At 37.3% G+C, this 27675-nt stretch overlaps 1 protein-coding gene across 5 annotated transcripts in view; it reads right to left on the bottom strand.

The window, feature by feature from the left end:
- Positions 1 to 1770: 1770 nt before the first annotated feature.
- NKAIN2 (sodium/potassium transporting ATPase interacting 2) overlaps positions 1771 to 27675 on the bottom strand; it is an 899800-nt gene continuing 873895 nt past the window's right edge. For 4 of the 5 annotated variants that reach the window (XM_054697800.1, XM_054697797.1, XM_054697799.1 and 1 more), the window contains exons 6-8: positions 8537 to 8618; positions 7826 to 7914; positions 1771 to 4199 (exon numbers count right to left, since the gene is read on the bottom strand). In XM_054697800.1, coding sequence (XP_054553775.1) covers positions 7890 to 7914; positions 8537 to 8618 — 107 coding nt within the window. In that variant the 3' untranslated portion in view covers positions 1771 to 4199; positions 7826 to 7889. The remainder of the gene's footprint in view (positions 4200 to 7825; positions 7915 to 8536; positions 8619 to 27675) is intronic. The other variant, XM_054697798.1, reaches the window with a different exon arrangement.

The following is a 27675-nucleotide window of genomic DNA, read 5'->3' as shown; positions in this document are numbered from 1 at the left end:
TTAAAAAAAAAAAAGAAAAGAGGATTGAAGGTAGATTTAAGCAAAGATTCTCTGTGATTAAAGTAACTCAGACTGTTTTTTTATTATTATGTAAGGATCTTGAAGGATCAAGAAGCTTGATAATAAAGCTTCCTGAGTACCAGAATTGAGTGCCACGACTTTACCAAAGACAGATGAAATATGTGAAGGAAAGTTATCTTCACAATTATAGAAAGTATTTGAGATGATATTGGTTATCTTCATCTCACTTATATTAGCTCTTCATAATGTATTGTAAAAGAAATACTAGAATCTTGTAACTCGAAACTAAATTTAATTGGTCTACTAATATTTAAGGATGTAATAAATTTACATATGTGTATGAGTTATTGGCTTTTAAAAGTTGTAACATTGTACAACATTTAACAATGAGACTGGACTGAACCTTATAGTTTATGATTATATTATCTTAAAATCATACTTCTCAGGGTTCTTTCTGATTTCCACAATTTGGGGCTAGTTGATAGCGTCTGGAATTTGGTTTACCTATTCTGAGCAGAGTACACATAATGGAGTTTGTTGTAGAAAGGTGTTATTTGCATGGTTATCTTGAGTAATTTCTTACTCAAGAAATTTCTGAACTCAGACTTAGTTATCTCTATAATGAATGGGTTTAGATCTCAAAAGTTTGTTCTATAATGTAATCCATCTAAAATGATTTTGTATTGCTGAGTTTAAATAGTCTACTTGTTACAGTACAGTGGAATGTTGAATATTTGCTTTGCTGTATCAGAGATTGTGTCTAATAGTTGCTAAATAAAGCTATTGGTGCTACCAACAAATAGATTTGTTATTTATCAGATGCACACCCATTTTATTATGAACTCCATAAGGGATCTTTTTAAATATATAGTATTTATTAATATATGTAATGTATTATGTATGTATATAAATATGGCCTATTAACTTTGTTTCTTTTTATGCAACTAAGATGTGGACATTTGAACTCTCAGAGTGAAGCAACATCTTGACAGCCAACCACACCTATCAATCGGTAATGAACCTGCACCAGCATGCTTTTCATAAAAATGTAAAAAAAAAAAGACTTGATCATTTATAGTTGATTTTCTCTTTCTTGGTATGTTGCCTTGAAGCCTTCCTTGTTTTCCATCAATTTTGGCATATTGGCTTCCAGGGGATGCATGTATGCAAGCAGTGAGAGAAAGGACACAGCCCTATCAGCAGCTGAAGCCTGTGACCTTTCAGTACATGTAGTGAGCCTTACCTAAGTTCTGCTTGTATAAGCATAAATTCAGCATCATCTTTTCCACTCGTCTACTCTAGCCCAACATGCTTCACTATAGTTGTCATCAAAGGGGCAATAGATGAATATTTTAAATAATCTGCCTTATAAAAAACAAAAAAACACTTAACCAAAGTCTTTAACCTAGTGCCCTAACACTTGTGTCAGCTATTAGCCTGATGGTAACTCTAAGTTCCAGGTAGAAGGTGAAAAATGTTCTCCAAATGACAGCATGTCTATTCCTGGCAGGCTTATAAAAAGAACCCTTAGTGTCAAGAGATAATGAAAGTACAAGTTACCTATGACTGAACTAAAATGGTGCCATGACCTGGCAATTTCTTTTTACTACTGATACATCCCTGCACAGCATAGAACATCAGCATTGCCTTCATGTAAATTTAATAGGGCTTCCCGTCAGTGACATAATCATATACACTGTGAGAAGGATCAGGGGTTTTCAGGGATGGCACAGAAACTTAATTGTTTTTCCATTTATTTTTAAAATGCAAATTACACTAGTAAGTCAAAAAAATCACTCTGTTAAAAATACATTCAGAATTAACAAACGCAAAAAAAAAAAAAAAAACCACATCAGGATTGTACCTCTTGCCTTCTGAATATTAGGTTTATAACAAAAGCTCAGCCTAGAAAAATAGCATTCTTCACCGGATTTTGAGGAGGATACAGCTATACAATTTAGATGTTTTCCCAGATACAATCACACTACTGTGCTCACTGCTCCCAAAAAGGACCTGTCCACTGATTACTTTTTAGTAGTCAACACTGTTTTTAAAAATTTTGGAGGTGATGATAGTAGTGATTAGGTGGTAACTTGGCTGCAACTTAAAGCAGGATTATGAGGGCTTATTTATTCTCTGTGCACTGAAATCTCTTTCCATATACATGTCCCAGAAGGTGGAATCTCATCCCAGCATGGATGTACAGTGAAACCTCATTTCAATGGCTGCACTACTAGCCATATTAGAAGAGTTTCTGACATTGTTATTATTTATATTTCAAGAATCAAAGGACAATACATTGGTAGTAAATATTCTTCTCATACACTAAACATGCATGTCACTATAAAATCATCAAATGAGGTTTCACTGACATGGCTGTAATTGTCTATTTTATATATGTATGTAGGGACGAACACATACAAGCCGCTGAGAAAATTCAAGCACAAGTGCTGGAACCTTTTTTTTTCTGGTTTATGTTCCAATAGTTATCTTTGTTCCTTTATCATTTCAAATGTATATGTGTGCATATCACAGACACCCATGCAAACACAGTAATGGGACTGGTTTATGTAGATCTGGATGGGCTAAGATCCAAAGTAGGTTAACCCAATAACTGAAACTTCATAGAAACCAAGAGAAAAGTTACTCCATGTCAATTTATAACTTTCAACTCTGAATTTCATTGTATTTAAAGATGGTGCTTAAAAAAAGATTTTCGTGTCTCAGGTGGAATCTTATCCTAGCATTGGGTGTTTTCCCAAGATAAAACATGACTCATCTGAGTTCCTGACAAGCCTGAGCTAATTATGTTTTCCACTAATGAAAACCAAATAATGCTTGAATATATAGAACAAAATTTCCTAGGAATTCAGAATATTCCATAAACACATTGACCTACTATTAAGTTTCCAAAGGCATCTTGTTGCCAACTACGTTAACAGCACAGTTTTTCTGCCACGATAATACAGGAGGATTAAAATACACTCTAACACACAACAGATCCCCCAAATACCACAAAGAGATCTCAAATATTTCACCAAGGTAACTATTGCTCCCCCCACCCACCCAAAAAATAATCTCGTACGCTGAAGTTAGGAAAAAAAGTTCACCTACATAGGGTCTTCGATTTGAATTAGATATAAAAGAGTAAACATAGCTAATACATATTCAGTTGGCCTCTGTTGATAGAAATCCACAGCCATTTCTGTGTTAGTAAAAGACATTTGTAGATACTTATAAAAGCACCTAGAGTGCAATAAATAAAATCAGTGAGTTAAGCCATTTCTGTTCTCTGCTTCCCATAGATGAGTTTAGTAGATTAATACGTTTTACTTTGTCCCACCCAACTCCATCAGACGACTGTATTTAAGGATTATAATGATGACAATTGAATATTGTTGTCGTCGTTATGGTTCCTTGTCTCTCTTTTGGCCACCATGGAGGCTCAATGGTAAAGCACTTTGCTGACAGCTGGCAGTTTCCATACACAGACACATTAGAGCTGCTGAGCTATGCAGTCTTGTTCCTTGATGTGAAACACACAGACTTGAACTCATTTGGAATTAATAGCAGTGTGTTAGCCTAAAGGAAGTGACTTGGGATGTCTGCACTGAGATTTTTGGGCACACAACTTAGGTGGGTTAAGGCAAGTATGTACGGTACAGCCTTTAGGGCAAACAACCTGCCATTTCGGACTTCAGTTACAAGGTCATTATGGCATGTTTTATTTGTTTTGCAATCACATTGCCTACATAGCCATGGTGCTATCTCAAGACATATGAAGCGCAGAAGACTGGGCTCTCAAATATGCTCTGGATGACCTCGCAGCTCATAGAGGCTGAGTGACTGGGCTGTAGAGGAGTGAGTGATGGCCGGCAGAGGGCACTAACATGTCCAAGATGGGCATGTCCTGCATATTTTGTCTGCTTTAATTAGAAAGAGGAGGAGGTGAGTGGAATAGTTGTATGCCTGTGTGTGTGTGTGTGTGTGTGTGCGCGCGCGCGTGTGTGTGTATGTGTGTCCCAGGGTGTGAAGGTTTTATGTTTATTATGTTAATAGGTTTGTATATCTAAACTCAGTTGCTTCTTGCTCTTCATAAAATGCAGGAGGTCACTGTGAAACAAGTTCTTTGAAAAGTCCAGGAGTTGACATACTGAAGCCATCTGTATTATTTCGACCTAAGAGAGAGAGGGAAAAGATGTCTTGAATAATCCATGGGGGATTGCTGAGCACCATTTCTCAACTCTCCATGCACAAAAGCAAGCCAAAAAAAAGAAAAAAAGTTCCAAGCTCAAATTGTGCTTTAAACAGACAATTTTCCTCTACTTTTCTTTTTCCTTAGTTCAGCCTCCTGGATAGAGAGGCCACTTAATGGTAATTTAAAATCCATTTCTGGGGACAAGTGAAATGAGTATGTATTGCTGTACGATTAGGCTGCCAAAAAGAATGCCGTGTTTTCAAATATTGTCTAATATACCATGGAGTATTCTCACAACTCGTACTGCAGGGAGCCCACACAGATCTCTATTTGTTATGGCACATAGGTCAGTGGCAGGGACAGCAGCTACTTTGTTGGAAAATTAACCTATGGACATAGAAATGTTTTTGGGCAGCAGCTACATAGCTATTATTTATTTCAAGAAGGTTTACCAAACTATAAGAAAAAAATATGAAAACATTTCCCTTTTATTTATTTATTTTTTTTTTTTTTTTTTTTTTTTTTATAGAGGCATGCTTTATTTATTTGTTTGCTGGTTTGTTTGTTTTGTTTATACATGCACTGGGTACAGTCAGAAGCGCGGGAGGGTGAGAGAATTCACCAGAGCCAGAGCGGGGAGCAGAGCAGGCAGAAGGACCGAAGTACACTGCTGAGGGGAGCAGCGGGCGGCAGGAGAAGTCTGCACGCCATGTGGGACCCTCCTCCGGTGGCCGGGGAGCAGCCGGGGATCGAACCGGCGCCGCAGAGGCCGCGGGCAGCCTCGCAACCCAGCGCTCAACCGCTGCGCCACCGGGGAGGCCCAAAACATTTCCCTTTTAGATGGAATATAGATAATCTGAAGAATTCTTGGCCAAGAACATTCACCCAATTTAACTTAAAAAAAAAGAAAAGAGCACAGGCTATTCATTGACTACAAGAACTAAAATGCAATGTGAATGGAAGTCAGTTATGACAGTGTTTTCAAAGCTTTGTCCAGGCTTTCAGCCACGGAAGATTTGCTGGGCATAATGGAAGCCCCACAGCTAAAACTGCACATTGCTTTTAAGCATTTGCTTTCCTTGTAAGGAACAGCTTTTATTTCCAGTTGCTATATTACATCATCAGGGTGCTTGAACTGGCCCATGATGGTAATTACTCTTACTTTATAAAACTTATTTATGGCAGGTTGACAGGAGAAGGTACACTCCAAAGGAAAAAAGACAAAAGAGTCACTCAGGTCTCTGCCGCTCAGCAAGGGATGAGATTTCTGAGAGAATGAGTTTTGATTTTTCATAGGATTTGAGTAGGAAGTGGCTCTCAAATAACTGGTTTTGATGGCTACAAAGTTGAAAAAGCCCTTCATTGAATACTTCTTTGAATTACTGTGTGAAATCAACAGGGAAGGACAGCAAAGCCAGAAAAGGGCAGGGGTGCAGGCTGGTGTGGAAGTATGGGAGCTGAGGGCAAATAAGTACAAATAAATAAGTTAAAAAAGCAGGGGCTATAACACTAGAGCAAACTCACAGTCCATCTAAGATTTTGAAAGAACACTGGTTGATCATTGGGGCTGCATACTAACAAGAGACGTCTATTTTCCTTTCTCTTGTTTCAATTTCCTCATCTGTAAAATAAAATCTTAGTGTTCTAGTACTTGAGATGTTCTAGGGGTATTTTATGGAAAAGGGGGTTGTAGTAGTTTGACTGGCAATTTGTTATGTACCTTAAGCATTTTTGACTTTTTAAAATTTAACGACTTATTTCATGAGCAGTGAGTCTTGAAATTCTTATGTATGTATTTTGTCATTCTTAGCAAGTAGAAGAACAGTATTTTGATTGCTCTTGGTTAGGAGTTTAAAATATTGATAAAATAATGGCATCAAGGAATTTAATGCTGGATTTTAAAATTGCAGAGTCCCCCCTTTACAGAGTATTCAAATCATAAATGCCTGATTTGAAAAAAATATCCCTTTTTGTGGATAATTAGCTTTTTCAGGTTATTATCATAGTTGATCCTTATAATGTGGATGCATCTAATTTATTATAGCTTCATCACATTTATTGATCATTATATTGACCAATACAATGAAAAGATATGTGATAAAAATGTTATGTGGCATTGTCAGAAGCAAGGAATTGCAAGTCTTACAGATACTCTGTTCAACTCTAAGCACAAAATTATTGTCACATTTTATATATGACATACTATTTACAGACAAAATCCTTTGAGATATATAGTATATATTTGTAGTATGCTTGTATAAACATACTTGATAAGGTCTTTTCATGAGTTATATTGGCTGACATAAGCATTTTCCCTACTAATCAATTGTTTATTAAGTACTAACTATGTGACATGCCCATGTTTTACATACACTATTTTTTATAAATTCAGAACAATTTCATGAGTTAAGTATGTTATGTTTATTTTGCAGGTGAGGAAACTTAAGCTTGGTGAATATTATTCAAATAAAATTAAATGTGCAAATTCAAATCATCTTACCTCAGGCAATCTGCTTCACTGTGTCATATAAGCACTACCTCTCATGGCTATCCTTTATTTTTTCATATAACACTTTATATAAGACTGTGATATAATATTGAAAGAATGATGAAGAATTTAAAGAATCTATCATTTTATTTTTTGCTTAAGCTACCAAATCTTTCTAAAGTGCAGGGTAAAAGTGAAGAAGAAGAGTATTAGAGAGTTAGAGATTAAGAAATACTTCCTATAGGAAGTACATTTCAAGACAGAGTATGAAAGGTACGGAGGTTCCAAAGAGTGGAATTTGGAAAAACATGCATTTAGTGCCAAGAGACTAGCAAGGACAATTGGAGAAGACAGGAGTTCTAGTTTACTTGGGTTGGGGGAGATGTCAACTATTATACTAACATGTGCCCAGTAGTTTGTAAACTTCAGAAGGATAGGACCAGTTCTTATTCTTCATTATATTTCTTCAGGATATCCTAGTATCATTTATATATGGCAGTTGGGATTCAAAATTTATTAAAGGCTGAATGGAAGAGATACTACTACACAACATCAGGACCAGATTGGAGTAGACTTGCAGGCTAAGGCTTTGGAAAGTAGGTAAAGGGAGTCATTGATTGTTTTAGTATAGGGAAGTGAAGTTACCAGAGTTGCTCTTTAGGAAGATTAATTTGTAGCCACATGGAAGATGGGACAGAAGAAACTAGAAATCTTAGAGTTGTGAATACCTGAATTAGGGCAGTGGTTATGGGGATATATAAGAGGTGATGTGTATGTATTGCTCAAAGAGAGAATGCTTTGAGTGATATATAGTACTTATTGGCTGCTTTCTGAACTGATAAAGCATTTTTATGAGTGGTGTTAACAAGTGTTTTCAGGGAAATACAAGCAACACAAAGAAAAATGCAGGCAAGATGCATAGGTCATTCTCTTTTTAAAGAGAAACTTTAAAGGGATGTTTCAAGATTAATCTCTTCGGAGAATACACTAAAAATCCATTTATTATCCTATAGACTACAATTTTAAAAGATAAAATGGTTCAATGGTGGAGGACAACGACAACAAACACATATCTTCAAAAAGAGAAGCTCACGTTTCAAAATGAATTGGAATCTTACTTTCTATTTTGATCTTCACTTGCAATTCAGCATATCACTTGATGCTGATATATAGAATTTGTTATCAGTTGTTATCCAAGGGAATTTGCCTAAACACAGATATAAAAATCAGGCTCTGATTGTATGTCTGCTTTCTTGAGTGCTAGAGTTAAGGGTCTGATAAGATTCACTGTTAAAATTCTGGTTTCATTTTCACATCAAAAAATGATAGAGAAAGAGTATTGCTCAGTTTTTAGCTTTCTAACACTACTTATAACTAGGGTAATATCCTCTCATGTATAATCCAAATGATAACGCTTTTGATAGTATTGGTTGGGCTGGTAAGAATTATATAAGGATAGCAGGTACAAACTGAGAATATCCTAGGGAAATCAGAATATATTGTTATGGTTTATGCATAGCTACATATGACTACCTACAACGCTACATCATTTTCACAACATACAACTTTTGGATAACTGAAAATAGTAGTACATTATATAGTCTGTTGAGCCAAGTAGTTGATACTTTGTAAGACTAATGATAATTTGGGGGATGGCATTTCTGATAAGTTAAAAATATGGAGAAAATGCTATTAGAAGTATCCTAGTCAAAATGATAGAAGAGTAGCAATTGAAGAAAAGTTGTATGCCATCTATTTTGTGCCACTATAATGCTTACATAATCATCTTTCTGCATCCCAGAAGAATACCTCCAAGACAATGTACTTACATGTACATAGGTTGTAGTTGTAAATGAGATGTCTTCTGAGGTCCTTGATAGCCATAAGAGTCAAAGCCACCTATGAAATCAACTGGAAAGGAACAAGTGCCTTCATAAGTTAACATTTCAGATGAGATAAGCATTCATGATCATGGTCTTACACAGATTACTGAAGGTTTTATTAATCTATTAAGCCAAAAGTAACCAAACATGGAGGAAAAATAAAATAGCACCATCAAAGTAATGATTAAGTCCAGTATCAATTAAGAAGTTCAATTATTTCTTTACACGAATCTACTCACTTGGGAGAAGAAATTATATACTTTTCTCAAGCAACCACTAATTCAAGTAATAAAATTTGCATGTATATTAAAGGTACCATATACCATTTTTTTTGTTTTTAGCATGGAGATTTTCTGCAACTCATTACAATGTGAAAAATAATGATCACTCAGGGATATATATCTATTGGCAATTATAGTCTTGGTAGTAATGATATATATGATTGTCAAGGTCAAAATACTATGGTGTATATTAACTCAACACAGCATCCCTGCCATCATGTGGTTTAAAATCTAAAATAGACAATTAGAAATAAGATGTGATTTAACTATGTACCAAACTTATATAGCCTTTTCTGATTGATCTTTGTCACTTACCAATATTCATTTAAAGGTCCTCTATGATATTTTATAGCTTGATAACCCATTTATTTTTAGTGTGGGAAACTATGCATATATAAATGCAATATATATACATAGATATTTAAGGGATGATAAGATAATCAAGAACTTGTGGTATATTATGTTTCGAATGGACTGCCTTAATAACTCTTATTCCACATGTGTTTATCAATGTAAACTGGACAATCCTCCAATCTGATGGTTTGTGTCTGTATCCCTTCCTCTTGAACCTGGGCAGAACTTTGTGGTCACTTTGACCATAGAATATGGTAGAAGTAATACCATGTGATTTTCAAGGTTAAGTTCTAAGAATCTCATACACTTTACTCTTGTTCTTTCAGGGCATTCATTTCTTGAACATGGCCACTTTGTCCAAATTAGAAAGCCCAATATTAGTTCAATACAAAGATACAATAGGAGAATGCTCATGTACTGCAATCTTGCTGATAGGCTAGCTGAGGCCCATCTGATAACCAGCATCAGTACTCAGATATGTGAAAGAAATGCCTCCAAATAACCCCAGTCCCCAGTTATTGAACCAGCCCAATCCTGAATTCTTCCAGCTAAGGATCCCATATCAGGGATCAGAGATCAGCCCTCCCTACTTGACCCTGTCTGAATTCTTAACCCACAGAGTCTTTGGGCATAATAAATGTTTGTTTTGTACCAGTGAATTTTGGTAGCAAGAGTAACTGGAAGTAAGTAACTTAAACAATAAGAGTACTATGAAAGAAAAAATTTTTTTTCCCATTCCTGTAATGGAGGTTGTATGGTGGCAACTCAAAAGGTTGCTAACACAGATGATGGGAAGGAGAAAAGAAGAAAGATAGGGACTGAATCAGGAAGCCTTAAGATACCTTACTTTTTTTAGTATCATATTCTGTTGCCTTAGCGTTGACTAGTTTTTGCTTTTTTTTTCAATATCGTAGGTGTTACTGGTAGAAACTGAAGCAAGGTGTGAATTACCATAAAGTCATGTCTAATTACTGGGGAAATATTCTTTAATAGATACTATTTTTTTTTAATAATAAATTTTATTTTTATATTCCCCATACAATTGCAGCCCCCCCATTCTTACCCCAATCCCTCCCCTCCCACCCCCGCCCCCCTAAAAGTGTCTCTGGTTTGTAGTTTTTTGTTGATTTTGATTTTCACTTTCTTATAGTTATTCGTTTTCCTGGTCCCTTATTTAAGTTTTCTAGATTCCTGCTATGAGTGAGACCATCCGGTATTTTTCTTTTTCTTTTTGGCTTATTTCGCTGAGCATGATCCCTTCCATTGCCATCCATGTTGCTGCAAATTGCATGTGTTTATCTTTTTTGAATGCTGAGTAATATTCCATGGTATATATGTACCACATCTTCTTGATCCAGTCAAATAGATATTTTTTTAGAGAACTCTAAGCTCATAGCAAAATTGAGAGAAAGTGCAGCGTCTCTATGTATCTTGTCTGTACACATGTGCAATCTCCCTACTATCAATATCCCACCAGAATGTACATTTGTTATAATCCATAAATATATAGTCACACACCATCACCATCTGAAGTTCAGAGTATACATTAAGTTCACTCTCAGTGTTTTATATTCTATGGGTCTGATGAATGTATAATGACACATATCCACCATAATGACATCATACAGAATAGTTTGTAACAGTGTAATCTAAAAAGGGGAGGGTCCATGTTCCCTCTCCCACTTAATGAATGGTGGTATAAAATCTACTGGTTGTAAGCTTTGGATATGCCACTTACTTAATTTGTAGATTGGAAAAGCATAACATTTCCAGGCTTCATCACTGTATACTTTATATATCCTCACAGAATAGCTGAGGGATACAGTGAGGCAGTTTCGGCATAACTGTTCAGATAATTTCAGTGGAAAGAACTTTAAAATATGTGACTCAACTGGCTTAAATTCTCTCATAAAATGTCTAGAAGAACAATGTTTCCAGAATTAGTTAATTCACATGCTCCATTACATTATCTCTGACATAGTTTGTTTCCAAATTTTTACTTGGCTATTTTCAAATTGATAGTTTGAAACATGATCTCACTCTCTTCAAGGTCTCAGAATGACTGAAGCAATCCCAAACATCAGATCCTGACTTAACCATATATCAAAGCTATACAGTCTTTTCTGATTGACTTCTTTCACTTATTAACATGCATTTTAAGTTCCTCCATGTCATTTTATGTGATGACAACCCATTTTATTAATGTGGAAAACCATTTTCATCTGAGGCAGAATTGCTCTTCTTGTCAAAAGTGGAAGAGTATAATGATAAGAACAGAGACCCTAATGTTAGAAGGCCCAGGGTTCAAATAATTTGACCATTTTCCAGTTATGTGATCTTAAATAATTTAATGTCTCTTAAAATACAAATTAAAATTTGTCTCATACAATTTTTGTGAAGCTAAAATAGGAGCCTTAAAAAAAGTAAAAGTCCCTGAAGAAGTTCAGGATTATCTTTTTTTTTAAAAAGATTTATTTATTTATGCATACAAGAACTGGGGTGTAAGCCAGAGGTACAGGGTGTGAGAGGATTCACCAGAGACAGAGTGGGGAACAGAACAGGCAGACTGACTGAAATTCACTGCTGAGGGGAGCAGTGGGTGAGTCAGGAGAGGTCTGCTGTGCCATGTGGCTCACCTCCCTAGCCCAGGATCAAATTCATGCTGTAGAGACTGTGGATAACTTCACAGTGCTGTGCTTAATCCCTTGAACCATAAGGGAGGCCCCAGGATTATCCTTAATACTTTTAAGCCATGTAGCACAGAGGAAACACAGAAAGTTCTGAATTTGGGAAAACAATGGAACCTTATAGAATATAAGATGATATAAAAGTGAATTTATTTTCTGGATTGCTCATATTTATACATCAGTTAATATACATAGCTGAATAATGACTATATTTAAAGCTTATATTTTAATTAATTATTGCCTCTGAGTAAGGATTTGTTGTACAACAACCCTAAATTCCCATCCACCCAGGCAGGCTCTTGTCAACAAAGAGACTTAATTGAAGACTACTTTCCTGTAACATATTGACAGTGTTAGACATTTCTTGTTCTGTAGATGTCCCTTTTTACTAATTGTTCTCCATTACCTTTCCTGTGTCCTTTCTAGAAAATTTACTCTTGTATTTTCTTCCTGTCTCTAATCTAATATTGTAGGGATAGACTGGTGTGAACAATAATTGAAGCAAAAGCCACCAGTGCTGGATTTGACAGTGATGACATCTCTTCGTTTTCTGTAATGAATCTTTCAGAGATGATAGGTGAGCATCCTTCAAGGTTTAGTTCAATTCCTTTTTATCGGATAACTTGTGCAGATGAACATTTAAGCAGTCCTTTCTTGGGAAGCATTTATATTCTCAGTCCCATCTTGTATAATTCTGACAATAGTGATATTTTCCAAGTAAGGAGGGATGTTTTCTTTATATCCACTTGGCATATTGTCTATGTTATTTCCATGCTTATCAGAAAATGTGAAAGACAGAGGAGTGGCTGAGGCCTGAATTAGAATGAGGAGAATGAGAAAGGATGGATAACAATGGATGCGAGATAAATAGAAAAAGAGAAAACATAGGACATGCCAAGCTTTGAATATAGGGGAAGGGGAAGAAAAGGCAAGATTCAAAGTTGATTCCTAGAAATGTTTTGGATAGAAAATGTTGCCTTTCATAGCACAAAGAAAGAATGTCAGGAGGGGGTTTGTATTTGGCTTCATTTTGGAAATAGTATTTGAGATACACACATAAGTGCAGGAGTCAGAAAACACTTGGGAAGAGAGAAATGAATCTGTAGTTGGTATAAGGCAAATTGGGGAAATGTTGAAAATCTTCATTACTGGTAGGAAAAACATTGTTTTCTTTCTGGTCATTTCATCGGATCCTAAACGGAAATATGCAACTGGGAAGGAGGTGACAAAATAAAATCTGCCCTTGTTTAATCTTTGCTTCTTTTGGAGGAATTTGCCTTTGGTCCTCTGAAGACAACTCAAGAATGTTACCATTTTCTTTGCAGTTATGGTATTTTTCTCTTTGCCTCAGTTTTCCTATCTATAACATGGGTATGTTTGCATTTACTGACCTATGGAGCTACAATTATTTTAAATTAGTAAACTGCCATATCAGTTTAATCACTATGTTTTAATGACATTAGTAACAGTGGGATTTAGAACTTAGTAAGAGGAAACATGCTTTTTGAATAAATAATCTTTGCTAAAATACATTCCCTATTGTGAGTTTTGCTTTTATTTAAACCTTTTAATCATGAACGCAGAGTTCAGCAAAACCAAAACTACCTTTTTAAATACATGTTGGCAGTGAGGTATTGTAATACACAATTGTACCTTGATTTATAATGACAGGGCCAATAGTCAACAGACTTTTAGAGACAGAGTTGGAAAAAACCATCAGGAAATTTTAAAATGCAGTTTATAGAAAGCTAAGCCTAAATATTTAGAACTCATTGAAAGACATTAAGGAATTTGAGTGGGCCTATGAAAACAGAGTGTATATCTATTATCTCAGTGGGCAAGAATTCCAAGGGTACTTATCTCTGGTTGCACAAAAGAAAATTAGAACACAACGGACTATAGGCTCAGTTCAAAAGAACCCTCTTTCATCACACAGGCTTCCTTGGTGGTAGCGATTCGGCTGAGGGTGTAAGGTTGAGCTATTAGGTCTGTTCTGAAATCCCCGAGTGAACTTTCTGTGTGTGTTTTCTGATTAGGAAAACACTTTGTAGGGGTACTTTGTCTCCTTGTTGCCTGAAAGGTCACTAAAGTGTTATGCTAGAGGCTTCTGGCAGGTGAAGCGCTCATAGAATGCAATGAAACTTATTAGCTGAATCACTGCAGAGGCTTCCCTTCCTAGCCTTGTTCAGCAAATCTATTTTCTCATAGATTTTCTATGTTTCTCTCTTAGTTATCTCAGAAACAGATCTGCAATATTTTTCTTTTTTTTCATTTTTATAATTATTTATTAATTTTAATTATTTACTGTTTCTGTCTATTCTTCAAATCAATGTTAGGATCATATGATTTTATTTTTTTTTTTTTTTTTTTTTTTTTTTTTTATAGAGGCATGCTTTATTTATTTATTTTACTTGTTTGTTTGTTTGTTTATACATGCACTGGGTACAGTCAGAAGCGCGGGAGGGTGAGAGAATTCACCAGAGCCAGAGCGGGGTGCAGAGCAGGCAGAAGGACCGAAGTACACTGCTGAGGGGAGCAGCGGGCGGCAGGAGAGGTCTGCGCGCCATGTGGGACCCTCCTCCGGTGGCCGGGGAGCAGCCGGGGATCGAACCGGCGCCGCAGAGGTCACGGGCAGCTTCGCAACCCAGCGCTCAACCGCTGCGCCACCGGGGAGGCCCGGGGATCATATGATTTTAAATAAATACCTTACATGGATCAAAATTTTTCTTTCTGAAAATAAGCAATAGTTGGAAGTTTTTCAGATTTTACATTAGCACTAATTCCTTTTTTTAATTTTTTTCCCCACAGTTTAATTATTTTTAATATCTTTTTTACATCATTTTTCATTTTTGCACAATGTATGCATTTTCTTTTTAAAAATATTTTATTTTATATAATTCTTACATCATTTTTCATCTTTGTACAATGTATGCATTTTCATTTTGGTTATATTCCCCATACAATTGTACCCCACTCCCCTTATTTTGACTCTAGTTCTTCCTCTCCCTGCCCCTCCCTAATCCCCCCACCCCCATAGTGTGTCTCTGGTTTATAGTCACTTGTTGATTTTGATGATTACTTTCTGCAATATTTTTCATTTGATAACACACTTACATATGCTAAAATAAGAATGTGAACAGTAATCATTCCAATGGTATCAGAAGAAATGAACTATTTTATTGTTAGAAATAGTTTGAGCAACCACTTTATACTTTTGGTCCTAAAATCTTAAAAAACGAAATATGCATTCTGCTTGATAAATTGCTTTGTCTTTTTGCTCTTACTTATTTCTGCCAGTTCTCAGAGAGCCAATATCTCTGGTGAGATTTAGACCAGGATCCTACTCTTGAATAGTCTTCTAATAATATAATGCCACCCCTGGACACATCATGGGGAGGCTGTGAAGTGGTATAAAGATTGAGGGCTTTGGGGTCAGAAGACCTGGACTCAGGTTGTGTCTTTACTTTTTCCCAGTGTCAGACCAGCAGCAGGTTACAATTGCTTTGAGCCTCTGTGAAGTGGGGATAATAAGCAATTCCAACTTCAAAGGGTTATTGGGAGAATCAAGTGTCCTGTATGTAATACTTATATGCCTGTATATTAAAGATAGATTGTGGATAGATTTTGGATGTCCTATCTATTTGAAAGGGAATATACAAAGAGAATGATTTGAATTATGTTTTAAAATTCAAATTCATGTTCTTTTCTGAGAGGATGAAAATTTTCCAGCAGAGGAGAACAGATGGAGATAAGGCTCAAAGAAGAGAACTTTGTATTAGAATTTACTAGAATTCTGTGTGTAATGAGTAAGTGTAGAAGTCATCAGCAGAAGCTAAGGTGAGAAGAGGTAGGTCTATGGAAACCCTTCCAAAGCCCACTTAGTCAGTTAACTGTGGTCTGACAAGCAATAAGACTAGCCTGGGTAACATAATGCAGAACGAAAGAGAAGATATTTTATATTTTAATTTAATTTAATTAATTTATTTTTTTTATAGAGGCATGTTTTTATTTATTTATTTATTTATTTATTTATTTATTTATTTATTTATTTATTTTATTTGTTTGTTTGTTTTGTTCATACATGCACTGGGTACAGTCAGAAGCGCGGGAGGGTGAGAGAATTCACCAGAGCCAGAGCGGGGAGCAGAGCAGGCAGAAGGACTGAAGTACACTGCTGAGGGGAGCAGCGGGTGGCAGGAGAGGTCTGCGCACCATGTAGGACCCTCCTCCGGTGGCCGGGGAGCAGCCGGGGATCGAACCGGCGCTGCAGAGGCCGCGGGCAGCCTTGCAACCCAGCGCTCAACCGCTGCGCCACCGGGGAGGCCCAAGATATTTTATATTAAAAAAAACCTGAGTTTCCATCTTTCAAATACTTTTATTTGAAGTAAACTTGTATATTATCTGAAAGGACAGAAAAAAGCTATTATCAACATCAACATGGTATGTGGTCTATGAGCCTTTGGCAAGTATGTAGCAAAAAGGAAATATTCAATGGCCTAAATGAGTAAAGACACGGAGACCATACACCTATGGTTAACATATGTCTAATATTTTCTATAGATATGAAGAAGCATGCCGAGTATGATGAAATAACTAGTAAACATCACCTTAAAGGTGTTTTTAATCCATTTGGATGGATTAGATTCACCAGTCTTTGTTTTGGCCTCCTCTATTAGAGTTGCTTTCAATTATACATGGCATGCCTTTCAGCTGAAATCGGACAGAGCTTTATTACAATCTGTAGGTGAGTTAGACATGATTGGCTATATCTTTTCCCAGCTAACATCTTTTCCCTGCCAACATCTACAACATATTTAGCATGCACAACCCATTTAAATGCAGTGGTTTTAATTAGGGTATGAGACATCAATGCATGGATATTTAAAGAAATAAAAAATAAAGCATTCATGCTATAATCACCCAAATATTGCTCACCCTGTGATATTCCCTAACATTTAACAGTCATTTTTCAGCCTCCAGAAAGGAAAATCACAAAGCTCCTAAGGCTAAATGAGTCATCTTTCTATTTTTGTTTTTGTTTTATTTATTTTTTTGTCTTTTCAGTCTTTTTTAAAATTTAGTTTGTGTTCAAAAATCAATTCTATAACATGAAAAGTTACTATGAATTAAAAGAGTAATGCAGAAATACAGTATGTGATCCAAAATAGATGTATGGATCTCGGGTATGTAACAAAAAGGAATGTTCATTCACACACATAGTAGCTTGAAATTCATTGGATAAGATTTTTAAACTGACATAGCAGTTTCAGGAGAGAGAAATGTCCAGTGGTTACTCTAACAATTTTATTGATATTTGGGAGCACTGAAACTAGATTTGCTATATTGAGCTCATTAAAGACACTTAAGATTATTCCTGTGTGAATTATGGTGTACATTCACTCAAAATGGATCAAAAAAGTCATCCTTTTTCAAAAAGGTATACCTATTTCTGCTAAATCCTGCACATCTCTCTGATTCACCCTTTGAGCTTCAGCTGAAATGTCATTTCCTTAGGGAAGAATTTCCTCTTCGTCTTAACTGGATGATGCTCCAGGGTGCATTCCCACCACACCCTCTACTCTCCCTGTCTGAAGTCTCACCCAATTAAGCCTCTTTCCCCATGTGTCTGTACGCTGGACTGTGATCACCATGAAGGCAAAGAGCATTTACTCACTTCCCTGCCTCTTGTCTAGTGCCTAACACACACAGAGGAGTTAACCAGTAAATATGTGTCCAAAGACTCTTACCTCTACTTCCTCCGTGAAAGAAAAGGTCTCTCCTGACCTTCTGCTTCCATGTGCCTCTATCTGATCACTTGACTTGAAGCAAGTCAATTCAAGTGCTCCTGTCCTCCACTGTAAAATTTGGGGATTAAAGGAGGTGACAACTCCTATTATTCATAGCTCTATGATTCTGCACAATTCCCTATTCTGGGACTTGTTTAAACCCCAATGATAGCAATAAAATACTTAAAATGGGCAAATCTGCAAAGGTATAGTAATTGAGAAAAATTAGTGCAAAGGAGTTATTTCCCTCTGGTTGTTCCTTTTATGCATTGCTTTTACTGAACAAGTTTCCAGGAAGATTAAGCTGCTGAAAGTGTATGAGAGCTCAAAGAGGTATGTGTATTTAGACATACATACATATAGGAGGGTCTCATTTAACATTTTGATAGAATCTTGGAAATTGAAACTTTAAGTAAAACAAGATATACCAAAACCAGTTTCTCAAATAATGTCGTTTTGTTCAGCATCAGCGGGATTATTTTCCCTCATCAATGCTATAACAAAGTCACTTAGAACGCACCTGGAAGCTGAGGGGAGACGGTTCCCAATTGGAAAACAGAGTGAAGAAAAGGTGGGGCTTAAGAAAAGGTGAGGCTTGGGAGAGAGGAATTGGATTGGCTGGTTTGGAGCCCACAGAAATACTGTTGCCCATTCAGCCTCCTTCAGTGATGAAGGTGTGCGGATGTGCAACTGTGTTTCGCTCCCCTTCCCGCTCTTGGGAATTCCTTTAACATCAACTTCATTAGTTACAAAGGCAGCAATCCATATCCAATTTTCTTTTTGTGTCAGGACTGCTCATGTATAAACTAGACTCCTTTGTTGGAAACATTTGCAATTAATCCTATAAACAAACAAACAAACAAACAAACAAACAAATGCAAATCTTGCACTGCCCGCCCAGCCAAGTCTGCTGACTCTGAGGCCTGACCACCCTCTATTATCCACAAAAATGAATCGAAATTCCCACCTTGGGCCTAACCTAATTTTCAAGTGATAATAGGCATGGATTCCCAGAAGCACTCGATGCCTCTTGATAGTAACATCCTAATTTCCTTTCCTGGTAAATGTTTTAAATAAGATTTTAGCACCAAAGGAAATTAACCTTTAAATTAATTGTAATTATAAAATGCCATCACTGATTTTTGTCTTCAGCCTAATTACTTTCTATTATTTAAACAAACCTCACCTCCTGTGAGCTTTAAGTTTGTTTCTCTTTCACTCCCTGCCACACAATACCAGCCAATCCTCACGGAGGACTCCCCAAGTCTCTGCTGCTGGAGCAGCCTCATTTAAATGTCACACTGCAATGTTGGTGGCCCCGGTGCTTGCTTATTTACAAGAAGCTCTTTCAGTAGCTACTACATGTAAGGCGGCTCCGCTCAGATGTTTTCGTTCCGCATACCTGGTGGCCATCCTTAGAGATGCAGTGTTTTTTAGTCCTCCTGCTGCTAAGAAGGAGATAGCTTGGCCCAGCCATCTGTTTCTATTAGATTCCTCTTCAACAACTAACGTGCAACTGGACTTAATGAAGTGGGCACTGGCCAACATCATTTATCAAAAGACTAACTTTGAATGTGCTTTCTTCTTAACATGTCTCTGCTTTGGAGGACTTTTAGAATTTTGTTTCCCATGCCAGCTCTTTGTCTTATTCTCGTTTGTTCTTCAGATGGCACTAAAGGATCTCGGTAACTTTATTTTGTGAGCATGTATACCTACATTCGGGTGCTAAAAGCATCCTGTTTTTTTCTGTCACTTAGCTGCTTTCTTTGTCATGTCATTATCAATGAGAGAATAGAGAGAGACGCTGGAGCAAATACAGAACACCCATTACAGGGGGACCGGTTATCTGCAGAGCTGGAAGAAGCAGGATAATCAAATTGGAAGATTTTTCTTTTAATCATATATGTAAACATCACCACTTCTCCTTCCATTCACAAGCTCTGGATTCCTTTTCTTTTGAGGCTGATTAAGACAATCTGAATAGTCTTCAGTTTACCCAGTAAAAAATGCTGTCTGCATAAAACAACTCCTTTGTGACACCCCACTCAAAGGTCTTCCTTTTCTAATCTCTGCAATGAGTCTTCAGAAACAAAGTCTTGATTATTTTCAATCAATGGAAGATGGAGAGTGAATCAATTTCTTTCTCCTATTTCAACTCAGGAACATTAAATGTATTTAAGATGATCAGAGTATGTGTGAATGCGTGCACATGTGTGAAAAAGCATATAGCATAATAAAGGTGACATTACGAAAAAAGTAGAAAATAAGAAGTATTGAAATATTATTGAGGAATCAGACTCAACTTTGACCTCAATATCCAAATTTAAAATCAAATTGATAGCTTTTCTCTCCAGTGGCCACAAGAGAGAGCAATTTCACAATAGGCTGAAAAAGGCCTGAGCTAGCTCATTTTTGGAAAACAATGTATGAAATGTGTGTCTCACAGTTAGGAAATGCTGTTGTTATTGATATGAGCTTGCACGTGATTAACAGGAGGCACATGTATATGTAGGCATTTGTTTTAGATGTTGATCATATGTTCAGACATTTATTTTTACACATGGGAACATGTCTTGTTTCCCTTCAATTCCATTTGTTTAGAAATGTGAAAAGGTGCTCTATTCTAGTTATCCATTTTCTTAAAGTAAACTGGAATCTAAGGAAATGTCACATTTCCTTAGAAATTCCTATATAACTCAAGAAATGTTTGCGGGGAGCTGATTGATTAATTCATTTTTTAGCCAGATACAGAGTTGTTCCCCAGGTAGGGGGCATGCTAGTTGCTGGGGGCACAGCAGTGTTCACTACAGGTGTGGTCCTAATAGTGTTTCACCCTGAAGGAGTCAATATGTGCTGTATTGGTGTCAGAAGTTCGTGAGTGAGCTCAGTGACCTTGGGCATGTCATTTAATCTTTATGGGTCTATAAAATTAAAGTCTAGAAATAGAGCAGTAGGCAGTAGTTTTCCATCATTAAAATCTTGCAGTATTCTTAGTTCTAAGGAAGTCTTCAGCAGAATCAAAAGTCATAAAATTAAGTAAGTGCAGAGCTCCCTTTGGGGATGTGGGGAAGGAGAAATGGACATCCTTACCCTGGCCCCACTATGAATCAGCTAAGCATAGCTGGAGATTAGTAGCTTTCAAAGTCTGGTGCTCCTGGCTCAATAATACTTGATTCTGTTCAGAGATGGGGAATGAAATAGCAAGTTTTGGCTTTGGGGGGGGCTGGTAGCTATGGACAAGATTATTTTAGTCACCTTCAAAGTCACAAAACAAATGCTATAAAGAGATGATAAAGCAAAAATATACAAACATTACTCTTTCATTTGACTGCTTGAAAATAAAACTTGAAAAGGAAAATAGACTTATTATTCTCATAATTCTACCTGTCAACCTGGCTCCCAGAATGTGCCACTTTTTCAGAATTGCTAATTGTTCACCCCTTAGGGTACATTTGATTTATAAATGACAAGAGAGAAAGCTCATGTAACAAAACGGAATATATAGTATGATCCTAACAACCAGATAGAAAGAATGATGGATGGATGAATGGGTGGATGGATGGATGGATAAATGGGTGGGTGGATGGAAGGATGGATAGATGCAGAGATGCTGGAGGAATAAAGACAGGAAGACAGGAGACATAATACTCTGAAATGTTAGCTGAGAACCAGGATTCAGAGTTGTGAATTCATTCTAATTTTCTTCATTTTGTTGTCATTTCCCGTACTTTCTAGAGTAAACTTACATTTCTTTATAAACAGGGAGAAACAAATATTTTGGAAAGTATGAATACTGCCCCTGCTCACACCTCTCCTGTCACAGTAGGTGGGAATGTGTGATGTGCTCAGAGAATTGCAGCCAAACTCAATGATCCTGAAAAACTGGAAAAAAATGATCAAAACACACAGGATGGAGTTCAATACACAGAAGTGTAGGCCAGCAGGCTTTAGAAGAAAAAATCAAACAGAAATAATAGAAAATTATTAGCCTCAGAGAAGTGAATAATTTCCTGTGGTTTGCTTTTCAAATGAAAGATTCTATAAATCGATGCTGACTTTTATCCCAAGGCCAGTTGATTTTGGAAAATCCAGCACAGGTTTTTATATATTTGGGTGCATTTGGGTGGATGTCTGCATATGTGTAATTACATGTTTAAACATCTAGACTTCATTTTCAATATTTTTTCAAAATTAGTCCCTTTGGGATATTTAATTTTTAAAATGACATTCCATATCTTTCCTCAGATGGTTTGAATATTTAATAACATTTGCAAATACAGTGAATATTCTTTTAGAAGAAAGATAGAGCCTAGTTAGAAATGGACCCGTTTTCCAGAGGACTGATATTTAGATTTAGTTCAACTATTAAGCCAAAGGTTTATAAGAAAACATAGTAAAAACTGGGAAATCACATGAGGATCTATTTTTCAGTAGAGATTAGTGAAAGTTTCCATGGCTGCCTGTCTTCCTTTAATTGTCACATCTAACAATGCAAATGAAGCAGAGAGATTAGCTCTTAGTTCTCTCGCTGTAAATGGACATCCGGCTGTGTTGTGGAAGAGCTGAGGATTACATGAGAGAAGAGCTACATATGTAATAAAAGGCACTCCAGACCAGGAATCTAGGAACATTTCATTTTTTTCACAAAATAGTGTAAAAGAGAACAAGGAGATGGGAGAAGAAAAGACTGAAGGTCATAAGGAAAACTCAGCATGGCTGGCGAGGAATGATGCAGTGAAAAGCCTTGCCACAGAGTAGCTCAGTGAGGTAGCTGGCTCTCCCCGGGAGAGTCTTTGCTCTGAAGACATATCACTGCCTTTTCATGAACAAATGTATACAAGTATGTTCTGATGGTTGTTCCCACTCAAGTGGGGGTTCAAGTGTCAAGGCACACCCTCTGGTTATGGGTCCCAGCTTTTTTTTTCAGGTGAGGAGCTACTCCCCCACCCCACAGCAGGAACTCCTGCCTGGGGGCAGCAGGCCCAGAGCCTGAGACAGGAACTGTACAGCTGGAGTCTCTTACCCAGGATTTGATGGGCCAGCAAGCTGCAGATATCCTGCTCTGTGCCTCACAGATATTTCTAACATCTTGGAGCCACATGGTGTGTGTGTGTGTGTGTGTGTGTGCACGTGCATGCGTGCATGTGTCACTATAGAAAGTTATGGAATTTATTGTGTCCTCTTGCCAAATTTGTATGTTGCAGGCTTAATCCCCAGAATAATTTTATTTGGACATAGGATCTTTAAAAGCAATTGGAGGGCCTCCCCGGTGGCGCAGCGGTTGAGCGCTGGGTTGCGAAGCTGCCCGCGGCCTCTGCAGCGCCGGTTCGATCCCCGGCTGCTCCCCGGCCACCGGAGGAGGGTCCCACATGGCGCACAGACCTCCCCTGCTGCCCGCTGCTCCCCTCAGCAGTGTACTTCGGTCCTTCTGCCTGCTCTGCTCCCTGCTCTGGCTCTGGTGAATTCTCTCACCCTCCCGCGCTTCTGACTGTACCCAGTGCTTGTATAAATAAAAAAAAAAAATAAAAAAAAAAAATAAAAAAAAAAAATAAAAGCAATTGGAATGCAAGGCCTCCCCGGTGGTGCAGTGGGTTGAGCGCAGCACTGTGAAGCTGTTTGCAGCCTCTGCAGAGCGGGTTCGATTCCCGGCGGTGGTGCAGCAGACCTCTCCTGTCATGTGTCATGCCCGCTGCTCCCCTCAGCAGTGCTTTTGGTCTGTCTGCCTGTTCTTCTCCTCACTCTGTCTCTGGAGAATCCTCTCACCCTCCCACGCCTCTGTCCTGTACCCCAGCTATTGTATAAATAAAAAATAAAAAAAAACTTTATACATATAAAAAAAGCAATTGGAAGGTGCTATATACAGATATTGGTTTGTAATCATGTACACTTGAAGCTTATATCATGTTGTAATGTGAAATTACATTAATAAGGAATTATTTAAAATATAAATAAAAGAGGGAATTAATGTTGAGTGAGGTTATAAGGATGGGACCCTCATTCAACAGGGTTGGTGTCCATACAAGAAGAGGAAGAGTGATAGGGGTGGAGCACCCACACCCTGGGAAGACCCATGTAGTGAGAACCATCTGTGAGGTAAGGAGAAAGGCTTCAGAAAAAACTAACCTGCCAACATCTTGATCCTAGAATTCTAGCCTCCAGAACTGTGAGAACTGTAACAACTTCTGCTGTTTAAGTCTCTGTAGCCTGTTTTTTTTTTTTAATTTTTAATTTTTTATTGCAGCCCTAGGCAACTCACTGAATCCTACATGGGGGCAGGGGTGCCCCAACTTTTCATTTGGCATCTCTGTTCAGAGCATTGGTGTTTTCTCCTGGTAGGCACAGCAGATGGCAGTGGAGCCCTGTGAGTCAGCACAGTCAGCCACCCTGTTGGACTATGGCTCCAGCTTAGGTAACTAAAGGGTCAGAAATGTATACTTCAAGGTCTGGGCTTTTTCACTGGGGAAAAAACCACAACTTTGCATTAAAGGTTTGTAGAAGTAGTAATCAAACTCAGCTTTAGAAAAGTAAACGAGATACTGTTTATAAGGTGAAATACAGAAAAAAAAAACCTTTTCAGACATTTGATGTTCCTGCAGTCAACTCCCATAGTTCAATTATGATTTATTGCTATTTTGTGGCATCTCTGCTCATGGACCTTGAATCCTTTCCATAGCTCTCTGGAAGCTTCTGCCTCTGAGATCCCTGGATACACTTGCTGCTCAGACCTGAAGTATCAAAACTGAGTACATAGCTGGTCAGATTCACATTGTGCTCAGGTAAACTTTATTGTTCCAGTTGTCATAACTAGGGTCTTACTTCCACAGTCCATCCTCAGCACCAAACAGAACCAATCTCTCCCGTGTTTTTCACCAGGCTCTTAGGAGTGGAAACTTAACTAATATGCTAGGCAGTTTGCCAGCATCATCTCCTATCCCAATCAGGATGCTTCATGTGAATCCAAAGCAGGTAAAAGCAGACACAGAGATTCCTTGTGTGTTGACAAACACGTTGAACTTCTCCCATGCTTCTGGGCTTACTTCCTTAGAGCACTTTTACTTTTTTTGCTTTCACTAAGTCAGAATACTTTTAAATGATCAAAATAATTTTCATTATATTATAATTACCAAAAATTGGAGAGAAATTTCAAACCTTTTTGACTCTTGAGCATTGGAAGTAATATGTTCCAGGCAGGGTCTGTATGTGAATGTACAGAAAAGTCACCAGGACAAAGGTAATTCACTCATAATTGTCTGCTGTGTGTGATGAATAAGTAAATGAACCTACGTGGAAGTCACCCAAGGCCACTGGATGGAGAACAGGCCAGCTGTTAGTCATCCAATGAGTGACTAAGGTAAGTATCCAAAAGTAGTTCCTATCTTGCCCATGAGCAAAAATACTAAAATTAGAAAACTTGTCTTTGGGCACTTTGCTTATTAATTTTGATTAAAGAAAGATAGGGGCTGAGGTCCAAATATATGTAAAGACAAATGCATTATTTTATGAGTCTTTGGAAAAATTTATTAGATGTTTGAAATATCCAAAAGATATTCGTGACTTCAAAGCTCCTTCAAATCCCCTTTACATGGTTTTGTCCAAAACTTGATCTACGTATATTTTCTTAAAATAAATCCCTGGGATTCTCACTCTTTGGAACAATAAGACTTCTCTTGGAAAAAGTTTGTGTTGAAATATTTGGGAAACGTATATTAGCCGTGTTTAAATTTCTGTCATTTTCACAAAATGATCACGATGTTCCAAGGAAACCCTGTCTCACCCAAAACCTCTGAGGACTTAGATGACCCCAAAGCCTGCCTTCTGACTGTCCTAGTGATCTTGAATTTCACAGGATGCTACTTGCAAGCTGAACTAGCCAATCCTAAGCCTGTTTGTCTTGCCTTGACAGTTGCTTCCTATGGAAGTCACAATAATGGTGTTTACCCACAGTTCTGCTCTCTCTCTCTGGCTCTTGACCCACCCTTGGTGCTCTTCCTTAGGGGTCTGTGTTTTTCCAGGGAATTATAAGGATAGTAAAGCCTTTACAGCTTCTCTATTTGATCTACTGCTACCCTTACCATCCTTCACTCAACATAATATAGTTAAAACAGAATTGTGGATTAGAATAAAGGGAACATCTTTATGCAATACGCTCAGAGGTGTTAATATGTAAATGCACATTCTGAATTTTGGGGATCAAGCATACTTGGCTTTGCCATCTTTTTTGAGCTGTATATCTCATAGAACTTGCATTTCTGGCATCCCCTTTGGTAGATACTCTTCTAGAGAGATACCGACTATATGTCTGAGAGGCTTGATGTGTCAGTATTTTCTGAAGATCAAAATACACTGGCATCACTGTGAAATGAACTCAAACATTATAGTCTAGGCAAAGTTCAACTCCCATATGAAATTAAGTCTGGAGACTTTGCTTTCATCGGAATTTAGCAAAATACACTGAATGGTAATATGTGAATGAACTTACATAATCTCTGTAGTTCATGCATTTTAAAATCCATATATTGCTTACATTTCCTAATCTTTGGATAAATCTATTGTGCATAAGACAAACACTCGTATATTCATTAGGCACCTCAAATTCAACTTTCCAGACTGAAACAATTGTTAAATCCACATTCCTTCAAATCCCATTTCCTTCTATCCATTTACTCATTCCAGAAATCTAGGAATCTACTATTATCTTCCTTGTCCTTACATAGTACTCATCCATAGCCCATTAATCAGTCTATTTTAACAGGTTTCACAGGTATGTATGTATGTATAATATATACACATATATATCCATGCTCCCCATCTCCACTACTGTTCTAAGTCCAGACCCTTCTATCTTATCTCAGTCATTTTCATGATGTTCTCACTAGTCTTCCTCTCTCTAAGCTTTCCCTCCCCTACACTAATATCGTTTTTGATTGTCATTCCTCTTTTATTAATTACCTGACAATTCATTTGCCATCATGTTTTCCAAAATAAAGTCCGAACTCCGTACTCTGTCATAACCATTTTGCTACTTTTTCATTCATGCTCTTCTTCAATCTTCTCTGAGTGCTGCTTCTAGCACAACAAAATTAGGCCACATAAATCTGGTGGCTTGTTCCCAGCAAGGCAGGCTGTGATATGCTTTGGTGCTTTTTCACCTTTTGCCTGGGATTGCCTACTTCCACATCAGCTACCCAACAAATACCTAGTCATCTTTCAAGAGCAAGCTCAAAAGTGTCCTTCTCTATGAAGCTTTTCTTGAGCTTATCTCCTCCCATTATACATTCTGCAGAGTTTTATTATACTTATTTGTTAACATGTTAGCTTTTCCCTATGAGATGACAAGCTCCTAGAAGTAAAAGATTATGTATTACACATGTGAAAAATCTCCACACCTGACAGGGCACATGATGCTTTGAGGAGTGTTTTATAAATGCTTATTTAGTGAGAGGGCCACTATTTGCTTTTACACACTTAATAAGTAACATAATCCATGTACTGTGTATTTCTGATTTTACATCATGTATTAGTATGATTGAAAAAGTGTGTCCTCCAAATTAGTTACCTGACAGTGCCTTGTCTTTTTTAGCATGATTAGAAAGTGGAAAAGAAGCATATCCTCTTTGGATACCTACTTCAAACATCCTATAACAGATAAATGGATACTTGCCTTTTCAACTACCCACCTCCTTTTTCAAAATCCCAGTCACCATATTTTTGGAAACCATGAGAAATGATATCTAATTCTGAGTTCTTGTCACAATAAATATAAATATAGCTGCATGGGCAAGTATCCCTGACAGAACACAGGAAAATAGAGGTACTTATTCAATCCTCCTATTAAGATTCTTATGTGGCAAGGAAAAAGTAAAATCTTCTATCTATCATTTTTAGAAGAGCAGAAGATGATGGAGTCACTTACAGTTCTGTAAGAGTCACCTTCTAGCTACTCAATCATGCATTAAGATTCAATACTGAGACTCTGA

This window comes from Talpa occidentalis, unplaced genomic scaffold (genome assembly GCF_014898055.3).
Source record: "Talpa occidentalis isolate TD23 unplaced genomic scaffold, MPIMG_talOcc4v2.1 talOcc4.2, whole genome shotgun sequence".
NCBI classification, from domain to species: Eukaryota; Metazoa; Chordata; class Mammalia; order Eulipotyphla; family Talpidae; genus Talpa; species Talpa occidentalis.
This window is presented reverse-complemented; position numbering and strand designations above follow the sequence as displayed.